The sequence below is a fragment of the Wolffia australiana genome, chromosome 17 (genome assembly GCF_029677425.1).
Source record: "Wolffia australiana isolate 7733 chromosome 17, ASM2967742v1".
NCBI lineage: Eukaryota > Viridiplantae > Streptophyta > Magnoliopsida > Alismatales > Araceae > Wolffia > Wolffia australiana.
In genome coordinates this window covers 9,091,489-9,107,958 of record NC_135851.1, presented here as the reverse complement: position 1 = coordinate 9,107,958, position 16,470 = coordinate 9,091,489, and the positions used below count along the sequence as shown (strand labels likewise).

The 16,470-nt window shown below is 47.7% G+C and overlaps 1 protein-coding gene across 5 annotated transcripts; it reads right to left on the bottom strand.

The window, feature by feature from the left end:
* Positions 1-6,777: 6,777 nt before the first annotated feature.
* Positions 6,778-15,000, bottom strand: LOC144714616 (SAGA-associated factor 11-like). Of its 5 annotated transcripts, XR_013584407.1 has the most exons (4): positions 14,871-14,980; positions 10,181-10,516; positions 8,624-8,877; positions 6,778-7,331 (listed from the first exon to the last, which is right to left on the bottom strand). XR_013584407.1 is itself a non-coding variant. In XM_078589400.1 (3 exons), the coding sequence occupies exons 2-3, from the start codon at positions 10,514-10,516 to the stop codon at positions 8,698-8,700; spliced, it is 516 nt and encodes a 171-aa protein (XP_078445526.1). In that variant the 5' UTR covers positions 10,517-10,535; positions 14,871-14,982; the 3' UTR covers positions 8,603-8,697. The 5 variants fall into 5 exon arrangements, 4 of the variants coding, with proteins under 4 accessions (XP_078445526.1, XP_078445525.1, XP_078445524.1 ...); XM_078589400.1 differs by lacking the exon at positions 6,778-7,331 and having other exon boundaries at positions 8,603-8,877; positions 10,181-10,535; positions 14,871-14,982; XM_078589399.1 differs by lacking the exon at positions 6,778-7,331 and having other exon boundaries at positions 8,603-8,877; positions 10,181-10,510; positions 14,871-14,982.
* Positions 15,001-16,470: the final 1,470 nt, after the last annotated feature.

Below are 16,470 nucleotides of genomic sequence, written 5' to 3'. Positions count from 1 at the left end.
TGTGTGGCCAACATGCTCTCACATGTAAGCCCTTTCATCCTTAGTGCTAGTATAAAAGTTAATGGTTTCCAAAGTCATATAAAAATGTAGGAGTTAAAGTAGCATTCATATTTTTTCATGGATATTTATCTATAAATTGATGATAAAAATGTAATTGCAATATAAGAATGCATGGAATCATTGAAAAGTGACCACAAAACTCAGATCTTATTATGATAATGTCTTTTTGAACATTGTGACTCAATTGTTGAACTAATATATCTTTGGCAACTTCTCCCTTTTTATGGAATAGTTTAGTCACTTGTAGAATTAAATTGATGTACTTAAAATGAACCAAAACAAAGTGTGTTTGGTGATGATAAAAGCTGCATGATTTAAATGTGACAATGAACCCTATTTCTCCATAATAGAATTCTAATATAGGTATAGAGGAATGATAACGTAAAAAACCAGATACTCAAAGATATACCCCCACATATCATAGGTTGTAAGGAACAGGTTTATGAGAACAAAATAAACCTATGTACAAGGTTTGACACAAAGTAGATTTATAAAAAAGTAAATCCAGTAACTAAAATAAAAAATAACAAAAATTATAAAAAATTACAAAAATTTAAAATTAAAGTAAAATGATTTTTTATGAATGAACACCAGTAGATAACGGAACTAATCGCTAAAGGTCAGAGGGCCCTCCCCCCCGACGGTCGGAGGTCGGAGGTTTCCGACGGTCGCCGACGGCCCCCCCCCCCCCCGACGGTTCTGTTCCTCCGTCGGGGGTCCATTGCCCCCCCCCCCCCGGCGGAGGTCTAGCGCCCGCTCCCTGGGGGAGGATGCCCGCCGCCGCATAGGACGGCTTACTCGGGCGGACCCCCAACCTCCCATTACCCACTACGACGACAGCGGAATTCACCGCCGAGCCCCACCCCTCATTCTCTGGCCGAAGGCGAAGTCGCCGGCGCCCCCAAACAGCCCCGACAGTCGGACGGCTACCTCCAGCCCCCCCTGGAGGTAGCACGGAACGGCGACTCCGCGCGCGGGGATCTGCGCCCTTCCGATCGCATGATGTCACCCGCATGAGACGCGGTCGTGGGGCGGTCCTCGAACACCCACGCCACCCAGCGCAGGCCACGGTGTCCACGACGGACCACGTGTCGCTGGCTAGGGCGAGACAGGAGCCGACCGAGTATGGCCCTCGCGCCCGGGGACCGCGACATCGCAGGCACAGCCCCTGCCCGTATTGTGGCCGAAATAGCCCGACGCGTAGACAGACACAATGCTCGGCTTCGCCGCGGCGACACCTGGCGTGACAACGGCCATCCCCTCCGACATCCGTGACAGCTGATCGGGCGAGGCCAGGGCGGCGACAAGCCCAACAGCCACCAAGGAGACCCCATCCGACCCGGCCAAGGCGATACAGTCCTCGGGCACCTGCATGCAGCCGTTCTCGTACACGTCTGCAGCGCCGACCTACACCGCCCCCCGCCCCAGCCGAGTGCACCAAAGTATATTCGGGTTCAACTGCCGTACCGGCACAGGCAGTCTCGTCACAGCGGCGTCAATCCTATGCAGAAGCAACTAGAGCAACGCTGGCCATCTTGGGCGATGAGGACGAGGAAGCGGGATGGACTACAGTACAATGCCGCCGACGTCGCCACCCGCCGGTTGATCTCCGGGCCATCACCAGAATGGGCGAGCAGCGGTGTTTTTGGTGCCTCTCACGAGGTCATATGAGCCGGGAGTGCCGGGAACCGGTTGTCTGCCGCCTATGCCTCCGTTCGGGGCACCGCCAGCCCGCCTGCCCGAATGCGTGGATACGCTACCGAGCGCCTGTCTCGATTTGGCCCCCACCAGACCTGCCTATATTCTGCTTGGTTGGGGTGGCGCTTAGTGGCCGGCCAAAGGAGGAACAAGTGCTGCAACACCTCCAGTCCCAGTGGCCAGACACGGAGAGCGCTGATTTTCATCAACTATCCTCGGGGGATTTCTTCCTGCGCAATCTGACGAGGGCCACCTTCCAGGCATTACAGGGACGGGAAGAGGAAGTCAACGAAGGCGGCCGAATCCTATGGCGCAAGCCGACTCCTGCTGATGGGACGAACAAATCCAGCCAACATACCGTGTTTCTTGAACTTCGGGGGATCCCGTTCGGACTCCGGGCATGGGTGCACCCATACAAGATTACACGGCCTATTGGCTCCCTACGCCGGATCATCTCTACCGGCCTCAAGTCAGGCGACCCGAAAAGCATTGCGGTAGAGATTGCAGTCCCCACAGGGGCGATCATCCCGCCGGCCGTCGTCTTCGAAGGGGATGAGACCGTCTTCGTGGCCCAGGTTGTTGTACCCCCTCCCCCTCTGCCGCCACGGTCAAGCCCCGATCGCCAGTCTCATCTAACTCAAGCAGCCCAAGACTGCGGCCCCGAGGATCCATCGCTGGAGGCAGACAGCTCCCATTCCAATGGGGAAGGGACCAATCCTACCCCTGTGGCAACTCATCGAAGCAAGACGGCGTCGCCCCATAAATCCTTGACAACATCGACCTCATTTCCAGCGGCTGCAGTCCCTACACCTTGGTCGGAACCGTCGCCACTAGCGATGGACCAGTCGCCGCCCGTCCAAGTGGTGCAGTAGTATAGCACGGACGCAGGGAGGGTGACTCCCGCTCCATCAGCCGTCACGAGTCTATCGACCTCTCCCACCTCAGAGATTGAGATCCCCATCGCTGCCAAGGGGACAGTAATGTCGGAGGGGGGCACGGCGGCGGCTCCCCCGCTAGTGCTGCCTCCGACATTTTCGCCGGGCCAAGCTCAGACCTTGCTACGGGGGACCCGGACCACGCTCAACCTCCGGTGACGGACAGCTATCTGAGACCTGCGTTGACCCAGCCAGCAGGCTCGGCCGATGCAGGTGAATGCCTACACGGAGAGGACCGGGACCACAGCAACAGGGTCATCCGGGCGGTAAACATGGGGCATGCAAAGCGCATGCTAGAGGTGCAGCATCGATACTACAAACGGAAGGGCAGAAACTGGAAGCCGCGCACAATCATGTCACGACAGGAGATCACCACTTACCTGGAAGAGATCAGCGGGACCACAGTCCCAGCTGCAATAACTCCAGGCGCGGTCAAGATCGCAGAGGCGGCAGGGGTACACCTAGTGCCTCAGCTTGACGAGGTCCGACCGGTTTCTCCATGAAGTGCGTCTCGTGGAATGTTCGTGGGCTCCGGGATGCCCGAAGGCGAAGGATCATCGGCCAGTATCTCCGAGAATGGGGAACTACAGCGGTCTGCCTCCAGGAAACAATGCTGGAAACGTGTGATGCGCACACTTGGAATGCCGTGGGGCAGGGGCATCTATAGGGCTTCGCGGCACTTCCGGTCACGGGCCGAGTCGGAGGTGTGATGGTGGCATGGTCAGAGGACCTTTACGAAGAAGCTGATCGATGGAGCGGGCGTCATCTGGTGGCTGTAAAATTGACACGCCGCACGGACAGATGGCAATGGGTGATCATATCGGTGTACGGTCCGGCATCTCCACCCAATTGAGTAGAGCTATGGGAGGACTTGGAGTCGGTGGCGGGACGATTCCAGGGGCACCCCCTTCTCTTCGGGGGGGACTTCAATGTCACCCTAGAAGCTGGAGATCGGCCGAATGGCGCGGGGGGGCGCGACTATGGGTCACAACAGCTTTGGGACTTCATCTCCACCGAAGCGCTCCAGGAAATGGGCCTGTCAGATTGCACATATACGTGACGCAGCTCAGCCCATCCACACTCCCTATCGAAGCTGGACAGATTCCTCTGCTCGACAGAACTCATGGAGGCCTACCCGTCGGCCGAGGTTGTGGCGTTACCATGACCGTTGTGCGACCACTCGCCTATTGTGTGACGGCCATGGATGGATGGCCGGCAATCCACCTATTTCAAGCTCGATAGATCAATGCTACGAGAAAACGGGTTCCGGACCGAAGTCCAGGATTGGTGGGAGGCATGGCAGCACCCCTCAGTCGTAGCTTGGGATCTCTCTGCCAAGTTGCGCGACCTCCGCTCGTTTCTAAAGGCGACCCAAAAGCAGAGGAGAGTGGAGCGGAGCCGCCGTAGAGATGCATCCTTGATACAGATAAAGCAGTGGGATGACATCGAATATAACAGGCCCCTCACGGGGGCAGAGATGCAGAAACGGCGCCAACACAAATCCGTGGTGACGGAAGAGGACTACAAGCGGGAAATGGATTGGCGGCAACGTTCGAGGCAACTTTGGCTCAAAGAGGGGGATGCTAACACCAGATTCTTCCACATGTGCGCAAGCGGGCGGCGAAGGAGGAACCGGATTGCGAGAGTCCGTGTGGGGGCACGATACACACGGAGGCGACAGAGATAGGCCAGGCTCTTGCACAGCATTTCTTCGCCATCTCTTGGAAGGGACCTAAGCATGTATGGCGATGGTTGGGCCGCGGCGCAGCCACGCTGACGGAGCCCCAAAAACAAGGGCTGATTACTCCATTCACGGAGGATGAAGTTGTGGCGGCTATACGGGGCCTCAATGCCGAGGGGGCCCCCGAACCCGACGGCATTCTGGTATTCTTCTACAAAGAGTTTTGGCCATCTGTCGGCCCGGATCTGATGCAAACCATGGCACAATTCTGGAGGGGGGAGTCCAACATGGCTCGGCTTAACCGATCCCACGTTGTGTTATTGCCTAAAAAGCAAGGAGCGGAAGATATTGGTGATTTTCGGCCCATCTCCCTCTCTAACTCCATCTATCTCATCATGGCCAAAGTGCTGGCTAATCGCTTACGGGAAGTGATTGATGGACTCATCAGCCCCTGTCAGTCCGCCTTCATTCCGGGCAGGATGATGACGGACAGCACCGTCCTGGCGGGGGAAATGGTGGCAGCATGGAAGCTCCGAGGAACCACTGCATTCCTATGGAATGTGGATTTCGCTAAGGCGTATGATTCCTTGGACTGGGGTTTTCTGTGGGCGGTGCTGCGTCGGAAAAAATTTCCCGAGATGTGGATCCGGTAGGTGAAACTATGTGTGACAACCCACTCCTTCTCCATTCTGCTTGATGGGCGACCCGAAGGGGGATGGATCCAGCCACAACGTGGGGTTCAACAGGGATGCCCGTTGGCGCCACTGCTATTCGTCCTCGCTGTGGACGCCTTAGCCATATGCACTCAGCAGCTCTGTGGGAGGGGACTGCTCCGGGGATTCCAATCTCCTAGCCAGGCCCAGGGAATCCCGCTATTGCAGTACGCCGATGACACGATATTCTTCATCGAGGGATCGGCTGAGGCGGCGGAGACCGTCTCCACTTTACTTGACTTGTTTGCTGATTTTGCAGGTCTTCGTCTCAATCGGCATAAATCGTCGGTTGTGGGATTTGGCATGACATCAGAGATGGAGCAAAGGTGTGCCGCCATCCTCGATACCCCACCGAGACCCTCCCCATCCGCTACCTGGGGCTTCCGCTCTCTGGGGGGCAGATCCGGGCCCGAGACTGGCAACCAGTTATTGATAACATGGAGAGGCGCCTGGAAGGATGGAAGTCAAGGCTGTTGTCCAAGGGGGGGCGGCGGGTTCTCATCAAGGCGGTGCTCTCGGCCATCCCAACCTTCTATTTGTCAGTAGTCCGAGTCCCGAGGACTGTTCAGACCCGCATGGAGTCCCTTATGCGGCGATTCTTCTGGAAAGGCAGCCAACCAGGGGATTGCCAGGGAGCAACGCGGGTGGCTTGGAAGGACGTATGCCGACCTACCAGAGCCGGAGGCCTCGGCATTCGAGACCGGCAGCTCTCCAATCAGGCACTCCTATCTAAATGGGTATGCCGGTTGCTCCAGCCATCGGAAAGTCTAGTGCCTCAGATCCTTCGAGATGCCTACGGCGCCAGCCTGGATTGGCACAACCTAGGTGGCCGACAACGCAGGCCGTCTGCGTTCTGGCGAGGTGTTGCACAGGTCGCCCAACTGACTCGGCAGTACTATGCCCCCCAGATTGGCGATGGGAGGACGTTTCGATTCTGGCTCGATGATTGGTCGGGGCAAGGGAGGCTAAAGGAGGCATACCCCCGTCTGTTCGCATTAGCGCAGGATCCGGGTGCTACGGTCTGGGAGTGCTGGCGCGGGGGATGGTCGCCAACCTTTCGAGGGCTGCTGTCAGATCAACGATAGCGGGACCTCCTAGAGCTGCGGCTTACATTGGGGCAGCTTACGCCCAATGAGGACGAGGCCGACCGAGTCGTATGGCAAGGAGCCGCTTTCTCCGCAAAAAAGGCATACACACGACTATGTCAATCCCAGTCCCCGGTTGCCCCAGATCTACCAGGGGGGTGCCGTCTAGTCTGGAAGCGAAAGATCCCCCTGACAGTGAAGGTATTTGGTTGGCTGCTGCAGAGATGTCGCCTCACTACGCGCTGGCTCCCGGGGGAATCAGCCGAGTGTGGCATGTGCATGGGTGAAATTGAGGACTGTGACCATCTCTTTTTCCGTTGCCCCCTGGCACGGGAGGTGTGGACTACAGAAGACGTCCCTGGTGTGGTCACCCGAGCAGTTGAGTCCCTCTGGACATCGCTCCGGGGAGGACCATACCGGAGTGAAGCTGAATGGCAAAAACTTTTTGCCACCCTATGGGCTTTGTGGCTTCACCGAAATGAGGTCATCTTTCGAAGTCGCCCACCGGCAGCTCTGGCGGACTTACAAGACGCCAGGGCTATTGCTTCGGTGTGGCATCACGGCATGTAGCCGTGTTTTGATTTCTTATTTTTGCCGTACACTATAATGATTTACATCGCAATGGCAACGGGGGCACCGATTTACGGGCGACTCCCTTTTCTCTTCAAAAAAAAAAATTTAAAGTAAAATGAGCTAGCAAGTCTTGGGTGTGAAGCTTCACCTATTGAGAACTCCTCAGCTCAATCCTAGGAGGCTTCGCCGATTGAGAACACCTTGGAGGCTTCAGCAATTGAGAACACCCCTGTCCATTGGTGGGTGTGAGGTGTCGCCAATTGAGAACACCTCAGGCCTTGGAGGCTTGGCCGATTGAGAACACCTCACAACTAGGAGGCTTCGTCGATTGAGAACACCTTAGTGAGGCTTCACCGATTGAGAACACCTCACAACTAGGAGGCTTCGTCGATTGAGAACACCTTAGTGACGCTTCGCCGAATGAGAACACCTCAGTCCTAGGAGGCTTCGCCGATTGAGAACACCCTAGTGAGGCTTCGTCGATTGAGAACACATCGGTCCTAGGAGGCTTCGCCGATTGAGAACACCTCAGACCTTGGGTGTGAGGCCTTTCTTGTTTGGAAGCACTGCCTCGAGCTTGTTTACTCTGGGTTAAGCAAAACCCTTATTTTTACAAGGAAAAGTTTCTAATGAAAATACACTTAATAGAGAGAGAGAGAGAGAGGGAGAGGGAGATAGAGATGTGAGAGAGTGAGAGATTGAGAGAGAGGGGGCTAGAGATGGGAGAGAGTGGGAGATCGAGAAAGGGAGGGAGTTAGAGATGGGAGAGAGTGGGAGATAAAGAGAGAGAAAGGGAGTAAGAGATGGGAGAGAGTGAGAGATAGAGAGAGAGATGGTAGAGAGTAAGAGATAGAGAGAGAAAGAGGGAGTTAGATATGGGAGAGAGTGAGAGATAGAGAGAGAGATGGTAGAGAGTAAGAGATAGAGAGAGAAAGAGGGAGTTAGATATGGGAGAGAGTGAGAGAAAGAGGGAGTTAGAGATGGGAGAGAGTGAGAGATAGAGAGAGAGAGAGAGAGAGAGATGGTAGAGAGTGTGAGTTAGAGATGGGAGAGAGTGAGAGATAGAGATAGACATAGAGAGAGAGAGATGGTAGAGAGTGTGAGATAGAGAGAGAAAGAGGGAGTTAGAGATGGGAGAGAGTGGGAGATAGAGAGAGATAGAGAGAGAGAGATGGTAGAGAGTGAGAGATAGAGAGAGAAAGGGGGAGTTAGAGATGGGAGAGAGTGGGAGATAGAGAGAGAGAGATGGTAGAGAGTGAGGGATAGAGAGAAAGAGGGAGTTAGAGATGGGAGAGAGTGAGAGATATAGAGAGAGATATGGTAGAGAGTGAGAGATATAGAGAGAAAGAGGGAATTAGAGACGGGAGAGAGTGAGAGATATAGAGAGAGAGAGATGGTAGAGATTGAGAGATAGAGCGAGAAAGAGGGAGTTAGAGACGGGAGAGAGTGAGAGAGATAGAGAGAGAGAGAGAGAGAGATGGGAGAGAGTGAGAAATAGAGAGAGAGAGAGAGAGAGAGAAGGCCATGGAGAGGAGAGGAATGCGAAGGGAGAGGGAGATGAAGATGGAGAGAGAGGGAGGGGAAGAGGGAGATGAAGATGAAGATGGAGAGAGAGATAGAGATGGGAGAGATTGAGAGATAGAGAAAGAGGAAGTTAGAGATGGGAGAGAGTGAGAAATAGAGAGAGAGAGAGAGAAGGCCATGGAGAGGAGAGGAATAAGAAAGAGAGGGAGATGAAGATGGAGAGAGAGGGAGATGAAGATGGAGAGAGAGGGAGGGGAAGAGGGAGATGAAGATGGAGAGAGAGAGAGAGGAAATGAGGAAAGAAGGGAGAGATAGAGAGAGAGAGAGAGAGAGTTGTCAACTTCTACTACATACCCACAAAACGAAGCAAACGAAGGTCAACCAGCGGGTGCTGAAAAGGTGGAGCAACTGATCACCAAACCAGTTCCTCAGTCCAACTCATAGACGGAATCCGAGTACTCTGCGGCCACCCCGCTGCCGTTGGCGACCCGCCTCGCGGCGCCGCCACCAGCGGATTGCGGCGCATACACCGTCACGGGGCTCGCACGCGAGTGCCGGCTCTGTGCCACAGTGCTACTCCTCGTCGTCTTCATCCTTGCTTTTCTCCCCTGCAGCTCAATTCCAGTGAACATCATGACATAATACTTTCACAGATATATATATATATATCTTTATATATATATATATATATATTCCTAGGAGAGAGAGAGAGAGAGAAAGATGGAGATATAGATTTGATAAAGAGTTAGACTGCATGGATGGAGTAACAGTATAGAGTACTGAGGAAGATTGATGAATCTAAAGGAAGAAAGATAAATGGATAGAAGAGAATTCCCTATCTCAATTTTCTGTCTCATGTCATATAGATCGAGATGACCATTCTCTCAATCCATCTCTCTCTCTCTTCCTATCCTCTTTGTTTGTATCTTTCTGTCCCTGTCCCAATTCTGGAGAGAGACGGACAGATAGATGTGAATCATGCAGGTATACGGATGACAAGGTAGATAGATTAACATATAGAGAGCAAAAAGTAGATAAACTCCAAGATTTAGATTAGATTGATGGAAAGGAAAAGAGAAAAAATTATTTTGAGATATAAGAAGACAAATCGATGGATCAAATGGAGACAGATTAGCAAACTGATAGTACAAATGGATGCGTAGTTACATAAATAGGACAATGAGACAAATGAACACAGATAGATAGATAGATAGATGGATAGATATTGAAGTAAAAATATAAACAGAAATATGAATAGAGAGGTTTCCGGCTGAACCAGAAGAGAGATAGATAAATTGAACGAAAAGGAGAGATAGAAAGTAATATACATACAGAGATATGACTAAAGAAACAAATGGGTGTAGAGATACACAAAGATAGATAGATAGAAATTACGCAATTGAAAGGTAGGAAAAAACAGAGAAACATATACGCCGGGTAGGTAGTAGTATGAATAATGATAAAGCTGGAGAGAGAAATGAATACAGATTTCTACAGAAAAACACTTAAATTGATAGAGGAATTACTAATTAATTGAGATTGGAAAACTGATGGAAAGGAGTGAGGTAAGAAAGAATGAGACATACAGATTATGAGATAATTATATATACATATAGTTTGATAATTATATTAATTATATTATTTATATAAATAAATTGATCTGTAAACAAATATAAAGGAGCAGAAAACCAGGGAATAATAGTAATACGAGTAAGGATACAGGTAGGCACATAAATGGGTGTAGAGGTACATGAAGATTGGTAGGTGGAAGGATCGATGAATAGATACATACATACATGGATAGAGAGGTACATCAAGATTCTTAGATGGGTGGATATATAGATAGATACATACGGATAGAGAGTTATATGAAGATCGGTAAAATGAATGGATGGATTGATAGATACATACCTTTCCCATGCATTTCTCAAGATGAGGTGCGAAGCGGCCGGCTATGACCGAGCGGCCGCAGTTCATGCATTCAAATATCTCGTTGGCCACCGCTGGATGGGTTTGACCGAAAATGTCAACCACGTACTTGCTGGTCGTCTCTCCCCCACTACCGCCACCACCGTTTCCACCATTAGCGGGCTCTGCCGTGCGGGCCTGCTTCGACAGCCTCAGCTCCTCTTCCTCGTCATCCAAATTCCGGTCAAGGCCCAGCCGGGCAATTCGGTGGCATTCCGATGCCACATCGGCAATGATACAATCCACCAAATCTCCCAGCAAATATGACGATAACTGCATCTTGGAGAGGAAGACGAGACTAGTAATGGAAACCACTAAATGTAAGAATCAGATTTAATGCATAATGAATTAGAGTTTGAATAGAACAATGGTCCTCAAACAAAATCAGAAACTGGATCTAGACTCGTATCGGAAGGAGGGTAGAGGATGAGGCGAGGTAGAAGTTCCCGGGGGTAGAGAGGTGAAACGGGAAGGATCCGAGAGGAGGCCGAGCAGAGGGGTTAGGGATCGGCCGAGGACGCCGTGAGGTAGAGACGATCACGAGGGCCGGGGATCATTGAGGGAGAGAGGGAGACCAGACCTAGACAAGGAGAGGGGAGACAAGAAGACCTTAATTCAATCTACTTCATCGTGGCTGCCCTCCTAAAGGGAGGGCATCCCTATTTAAAGGAAATACAATGATAGCTAAATGACTGAAATGCCCCTGACGGCTAACATGAAGAAACTACCCCCTAGGATCCTATCAAAGACTATACTAGTAATGGCAACCACTAAATGTAAGAATCAGATTTAACGCATAATGAATTAGAGTTTGAATTGAACAATGGTCTTCAAACAAAATCACAAACTGTGTAAAATAGAAAATAAACGAGATTAAAGGTCTGTCATATTCAACAAAACATGGAAATGTCAGTGGCGGGACGATCTTAAGGGAAATGGAGTATTGAACGAGTCACCAACAGCAGAGACAAGGAAGAAGATGGCACAAGCAGTCGATTTCCCGTGGCAAAGATTTTCCAGAATGCCCCCGCCCAATGGCAAAGTCAGGCACAGTAAAAACCCAAACTTTGAACAGTTACCTTTCATTACTCTAAACTCCTTTAAATTTTATTTCACAGCCTAAAAATTGATCATGTAACATAAGGATATTGGCAAGTTATTCCCTTGATAGTGTAAGGGAAAAGACATGAGTTTCTAGAAAAAATAAAAAAACTTATCCGTATCCCAAGACTGATTGGCCTGGATAGTGAGCTCCGGCCTGCGGGAACTACGAGCTCTCGGCCATGTCATCCTTAATCGTACCAGAGGAGGAGGCCTTCCCAGTAGAGTTTGGAGATGCAGCAGAAGCTAATGGCAGACTCTTCTTCTTTAATGTGGACCGCATTCCAGACATTTCCTGCTCACCGAACAGACTTTAAATTCTCCAAGAATAATGAATCGTAAGATTCCAAGCTGCTGACTCGTAAAAGTGGAGTAAAAAAGAAAGATGAATTTACCTTCATCAAGTGCATCCTCAAGTCACACGGCCGAACATCCTCGCCAATGCATACCATGGCAAACTGGGAGTAACTGTTAAGCACATTTACCGCAGCCTGTTTTTGCTCTTCCACCTGTAGAGGCAATTGTACCATCGAACAGAGACAACCCCTTCAAAACCTTATTCTATAATCAAAAGATTGCTTCATAAAAGCCCAGTACCGTGATGAAGACTGATTATGAGAACTCCTTTTAGACCTTTTACCCAAGAAGCATGGTGTAGGATTATCCATCACCCTCACATTCACCCAGGATAAGTCTACAAGCTATGACCATGATTCTATATATTATAATTTCGCTCTCCAAAATAAATAAAAATTGGGAAAATATTATTTTCACGGGCTCGTCTCAGCTAGAGCAAAAACAGGCCACTGAAGATGTGCTGTGCATTCCTCCAATATAGCCATGGTATGGCTCGGCGAGGAAGTCTGGCCGTAAGCATGCACTTGGTGAAAATTAAATCATCTATTTTTCATTTTTATTTTTCCATCTATCTTTTATGGGTGAAAGCCCATACATCAGCTTGATACGGTCCAAACACTAATCTATCATACGGTTAAAACAAAAAGGGGCCATTCATCGTGTGTCTGAGCCACCATATGTATAGATTCTCTTTGTTTCCAAGAAGATGAGCGACAACTCGGCAGGAGTGAGAGGTACTCTTAGCTCTTGGAGGAGGAGGAACTGGTTTGGCCAGACCCTCTCATACGTGTTCTCTACCTTTTTCTACTTCTACTCTACCGATCTCCAGTATGAACAACGATTGCTATTGAAATTCGTGAGCAGAATTCAATCGTTCTTGTTTTGAGGAAGAGAAGGAAATTCTGATTTCTTTGAAGCAATCTTTTCTCAAAGATCCAGGATCTTATCACATTCTTGGGCTGATAACTTACAAACTTCTCAACCAGTAACGGGAAACTAGTCCCTGAAGCATAGTATTCTCCTTATCCTGGTCCATCAGCCCTGGAATGCGACAAAGATTTTATGTTTCTGTTCTTCACTCTAGCCTTTTGCTTACATCTACCTGTTCCATGAAAATTCTCAGATCCAAATAAAATTAAAAAAGATTATTTTATTTCTGGGATCTTCGACTTGATTATATGTTTGGGCTGAAGAAATTCCCCTGCTGTCAAAACCAGATAAATCTACCAGAAAGATGGATTGCCTCCATTATCTTCTTCCGCTTCTTCACCTATGACGCTTGATGCTGCAAGGTTGTAGACATGGCGTTGGGGATGTAATACCAATCGGACAGCAAAATTCCGCAGATATCATGTCATAGTTTCCCTTGTTGATTTTTATAATTAAGATTGCTCTGGTTATTGGAAGACGTCTCAAGAGGGTTTCCCATGATAGTACCAGATTCAGCTGAATAAGAGGGAACAAAGATATCGGCTATGGTATCATCAACGTATAGTGTCATTCTATGTTATGGTTGCCATTGTGTGTGAACTCTTATTTTCTGTAAAGGCCTTACATAACGACACATGACAAGACTGCCCCAGGTCACGACTCTTGTCAAAGGATGAGAGAGTCTATAGACTTAGGGTCTAGGGGTTAGGATTTGAGATTCAAATTTTGAATGATGTAGTGACCCCCACTTTACTTTTGGCATTTAAAGGCCATCATATCCTAGAGGTAATGCGATGCTTAAGTTGCTGTATTCCTGGATTTCCCGTTTGTAGGGCAACCTGATGCCCAAACTTTAAAATCTGATCGCATTTGGCGGATCCTAGATTTACCTAAGACTTGCCCTTCCCATCATTGTCAGCAGCTAGATATGAACATCTCATTCCATTTAAAATTATGTATATCAGCATTTCGTTTCTCCAAGGGAGAATAATAGTTTCCAGAATCAGATTCTTCATGAAGGCTCTGTCCTTTTTGACGTGTGGCTATGTTTCTGCCAGACTTTGAGGACATTATCCATTCTTAAAGTAAGATGGATAAATCCTCGAGTGAAAAGAAGCATGAAAGAATATTGCGCAGCCTAGGAATCCGTAAGATAAGATGTTCACTTCTAATGATTGCAGACTATTCCCTCAACTTCAGATCTTTATTTCTCTTTCGCATTCAGCTCAAAAGAAAAATTAGTCTCATCATCTGTTCAAAGGAAACGCCAGACATTCAACCACAAAAATAAGTCTTCACTGAGACATAGCCGAAATTAGAAATTAATTCTTTGGTAAATGGTCTAAATGGAATTTCCATGCTCCATGTACATAATACATCCCAGTATTCATGTCTGACAAATGAACAGATCATGACATTTCTTTTTGCCCATCATTGATGCTGAGCCAGAGAGAAATGAAGAAAATCAAAAGAAACAATAGCTGAGGACTTTTTCGTTCTAAAGATTTTATGTACCAGGAAGTGACAAACACATATATTTTTCACCTTCTGTCGGAAAAAAAAATACCAAGACCGAGTTTTTCTAGAGAACTAACACAATGAAGAAACATAATGTTTGGGATAGGTTCATGGGACGCACGCGAAGTTAGGATATATTTTTACGCGCAGGATATTCTACATTTAGTCATGATGACATATCGGAATGGGCTGCACCAGAAGGACATCATGGTTTTCGACCAGACGTGTTCCACGGAAAGATTAACTATCGATTCACGAAAAACACTGGAAGCAAGCTTTGATAGAAACAAATTTGCATTCAGAAAAATCCAAAATATTTGAAAGCGAGAATCTTGGATCCAGACGTGACAGGACCAAGACGTGTATCAATAATAAAGACAACCTGTTTTTTGTGAAAACCATCGGTCTTGCGAATTAGAATCTCAAAAATCGCACGAATCTCGGATTTCTGCGAATATTGTTTACGTCAAATCAACACTCTGGAATCAACTGAGCCGCAGTAAATCTTATTCCAGAATGAGACTGCCAAAAAAGGAAAAAACAACCGGACATGAAACTCAAAATCCTGTGATTACAGCGATTACACAGAGATCACGCCAACGATCGATCCGGAAACGCGCCGGGTCATTCGACCGTTCCCACAAATAGAATTTGTACGAATTTCAAGAGAAAAATGGAGATGAAAGAAACAATTGAACAATTGATCTCAAAATCGGATAAATTTTACCTCGTAATCGTCTTCCGGCAGTGGAGTCGTTCGGCCCATCATTTCACTTTCCCCTTTCTCTCTTCTCTTCCATTAGAAGATTTAAAACGAACTGCTCTTTATAAAGGCCTCGAAGAGCGGTCATACGATTGACCAGTTCCCTCGTCCCCGACATTTTAAAGGATTTCTTTAAATTCCCCCCTATTATATATATTCTCTGCCGAATTTGGACTATACTCTATAATATTGCCTTCAAGTCCCTACTGACTACTCTATATTGTGGTGCAGGGACCCGGACGGGACGGTTTTTTCGTCCCGTCCACGATGTTGGACGAAAACCAGGACGGAAATTCGTCCCCAAACGAAAGGACGGGACGGTTTTCGTCCACTCGGACGAAAAAATTGTCCCGTCCGGAGGTCTCGGATGAAAATACCGTCCCGTCTGCATCCCTGCATTGATTCCAGACGTCGGACGGGACGATCTTCGTCCCGTCTCGTCCATCATCCACGTCCCGGACGATCCGGATATATACTAGTGCAGGGACGCAGAAGGGAATTTTTTTTGTCCTCGAACGAAAAAATTGTCCCGTCCACGAAGTTGGACAAAAACCAGGACGGAAATTCGTCCTGAGACGAATGGACTCGACGGTTTTACTCCACACTGACGAAAAAATAGTCTCGTCTGGTGGTCTCGGACGAAAAAAACCGTCCCGTCTGCGTCCCCTGCACTGATTCCGGACGTCAGATGGGACGATCTTCGTCCCGTGCCGTCCATCGTCCACGTCCCGGACGATCCGGAACTATAGGTTAAGATTTTTCCAATATAGGATGATGTTATTGGGACAGATGCAGAATTAGATGTCAAAAGTAGGGAAGGTCGTACGGTGAGGTGCAAAAATTTGCACCGGGTGTGCGAATTTTCGGACGCACAAAAGGGCCCGTGCGATGTGCGGTTTCGTGCAGAAATTCGCACTGCACAGAGCACAAATTCGCACAATTCGCAAACGGTTTTTTAGAACTATTTTTTAATGCGATAAAAAATATAAATTACCATCTAAATTAATAAGATGATCTAGGGAAGTTGTAAGAATCGAAGGAAAATCATTAAAAATTTTGGGAATCAGTTATAACGCCAAAAAGAAATCAGTTATACCGTTAAATTCATCATATTATCGATAAAATTATTTAAAATTGTTGTAATTTCTTACTTGATTTTAAAATTCATTTGTAATTTGTAAAACAATAAAACATTAACCGTTAAATTTGTAATAAATTTGTATATAGAATTCGTTAAAAATGTAGTAAATTCTTAGTTTTCTCTTTAAAAACCATTTGTAATTTGTAAAACAATAAAACATTATCCGTTAAATTCAGAATATAATCGATAAAAAACGTTAAAAATGTATTAAATTCTTAGGTTATTTAAAATTCATTTTTCAATTCATAATATAATCGATAGAATACTAAAAAAGTCTTAATTGATCTTAAGAATCATTTCAAAACCAAAACATAATCAAAAATAAACCGTTAAAATCATAATATAATCAAATTATATTATTATTACCATCCCGATATCCGATTTCATCATCCAAGACCATCTTCCTTTTCCATACCCGACATC

Bases quoted from the DNA above. Each gene is read 5' to 3' on its own strand.
- LOC144714616 (XM_078589398.1), bottom strand. From the start codon at position 14,912: ATGATGGGCCGAACGACTCCACTGCCGGAAGACGATTACGAG. The intron at 10,517-14,870 runs GTAAAATTTATC...TTCCTCTCCAAG, and splicing joins TGCCGGAAGACGATTACGAG to ATGCAGTTATCGTCATATTT. The intron at 8,878-10,180 runs GTATGTATCTAT...ATTGAGCTGCAG, and splicing joins TTGAGAAATGCATGGGAAAG to GGGAGAAAAGCAAGGATGAA.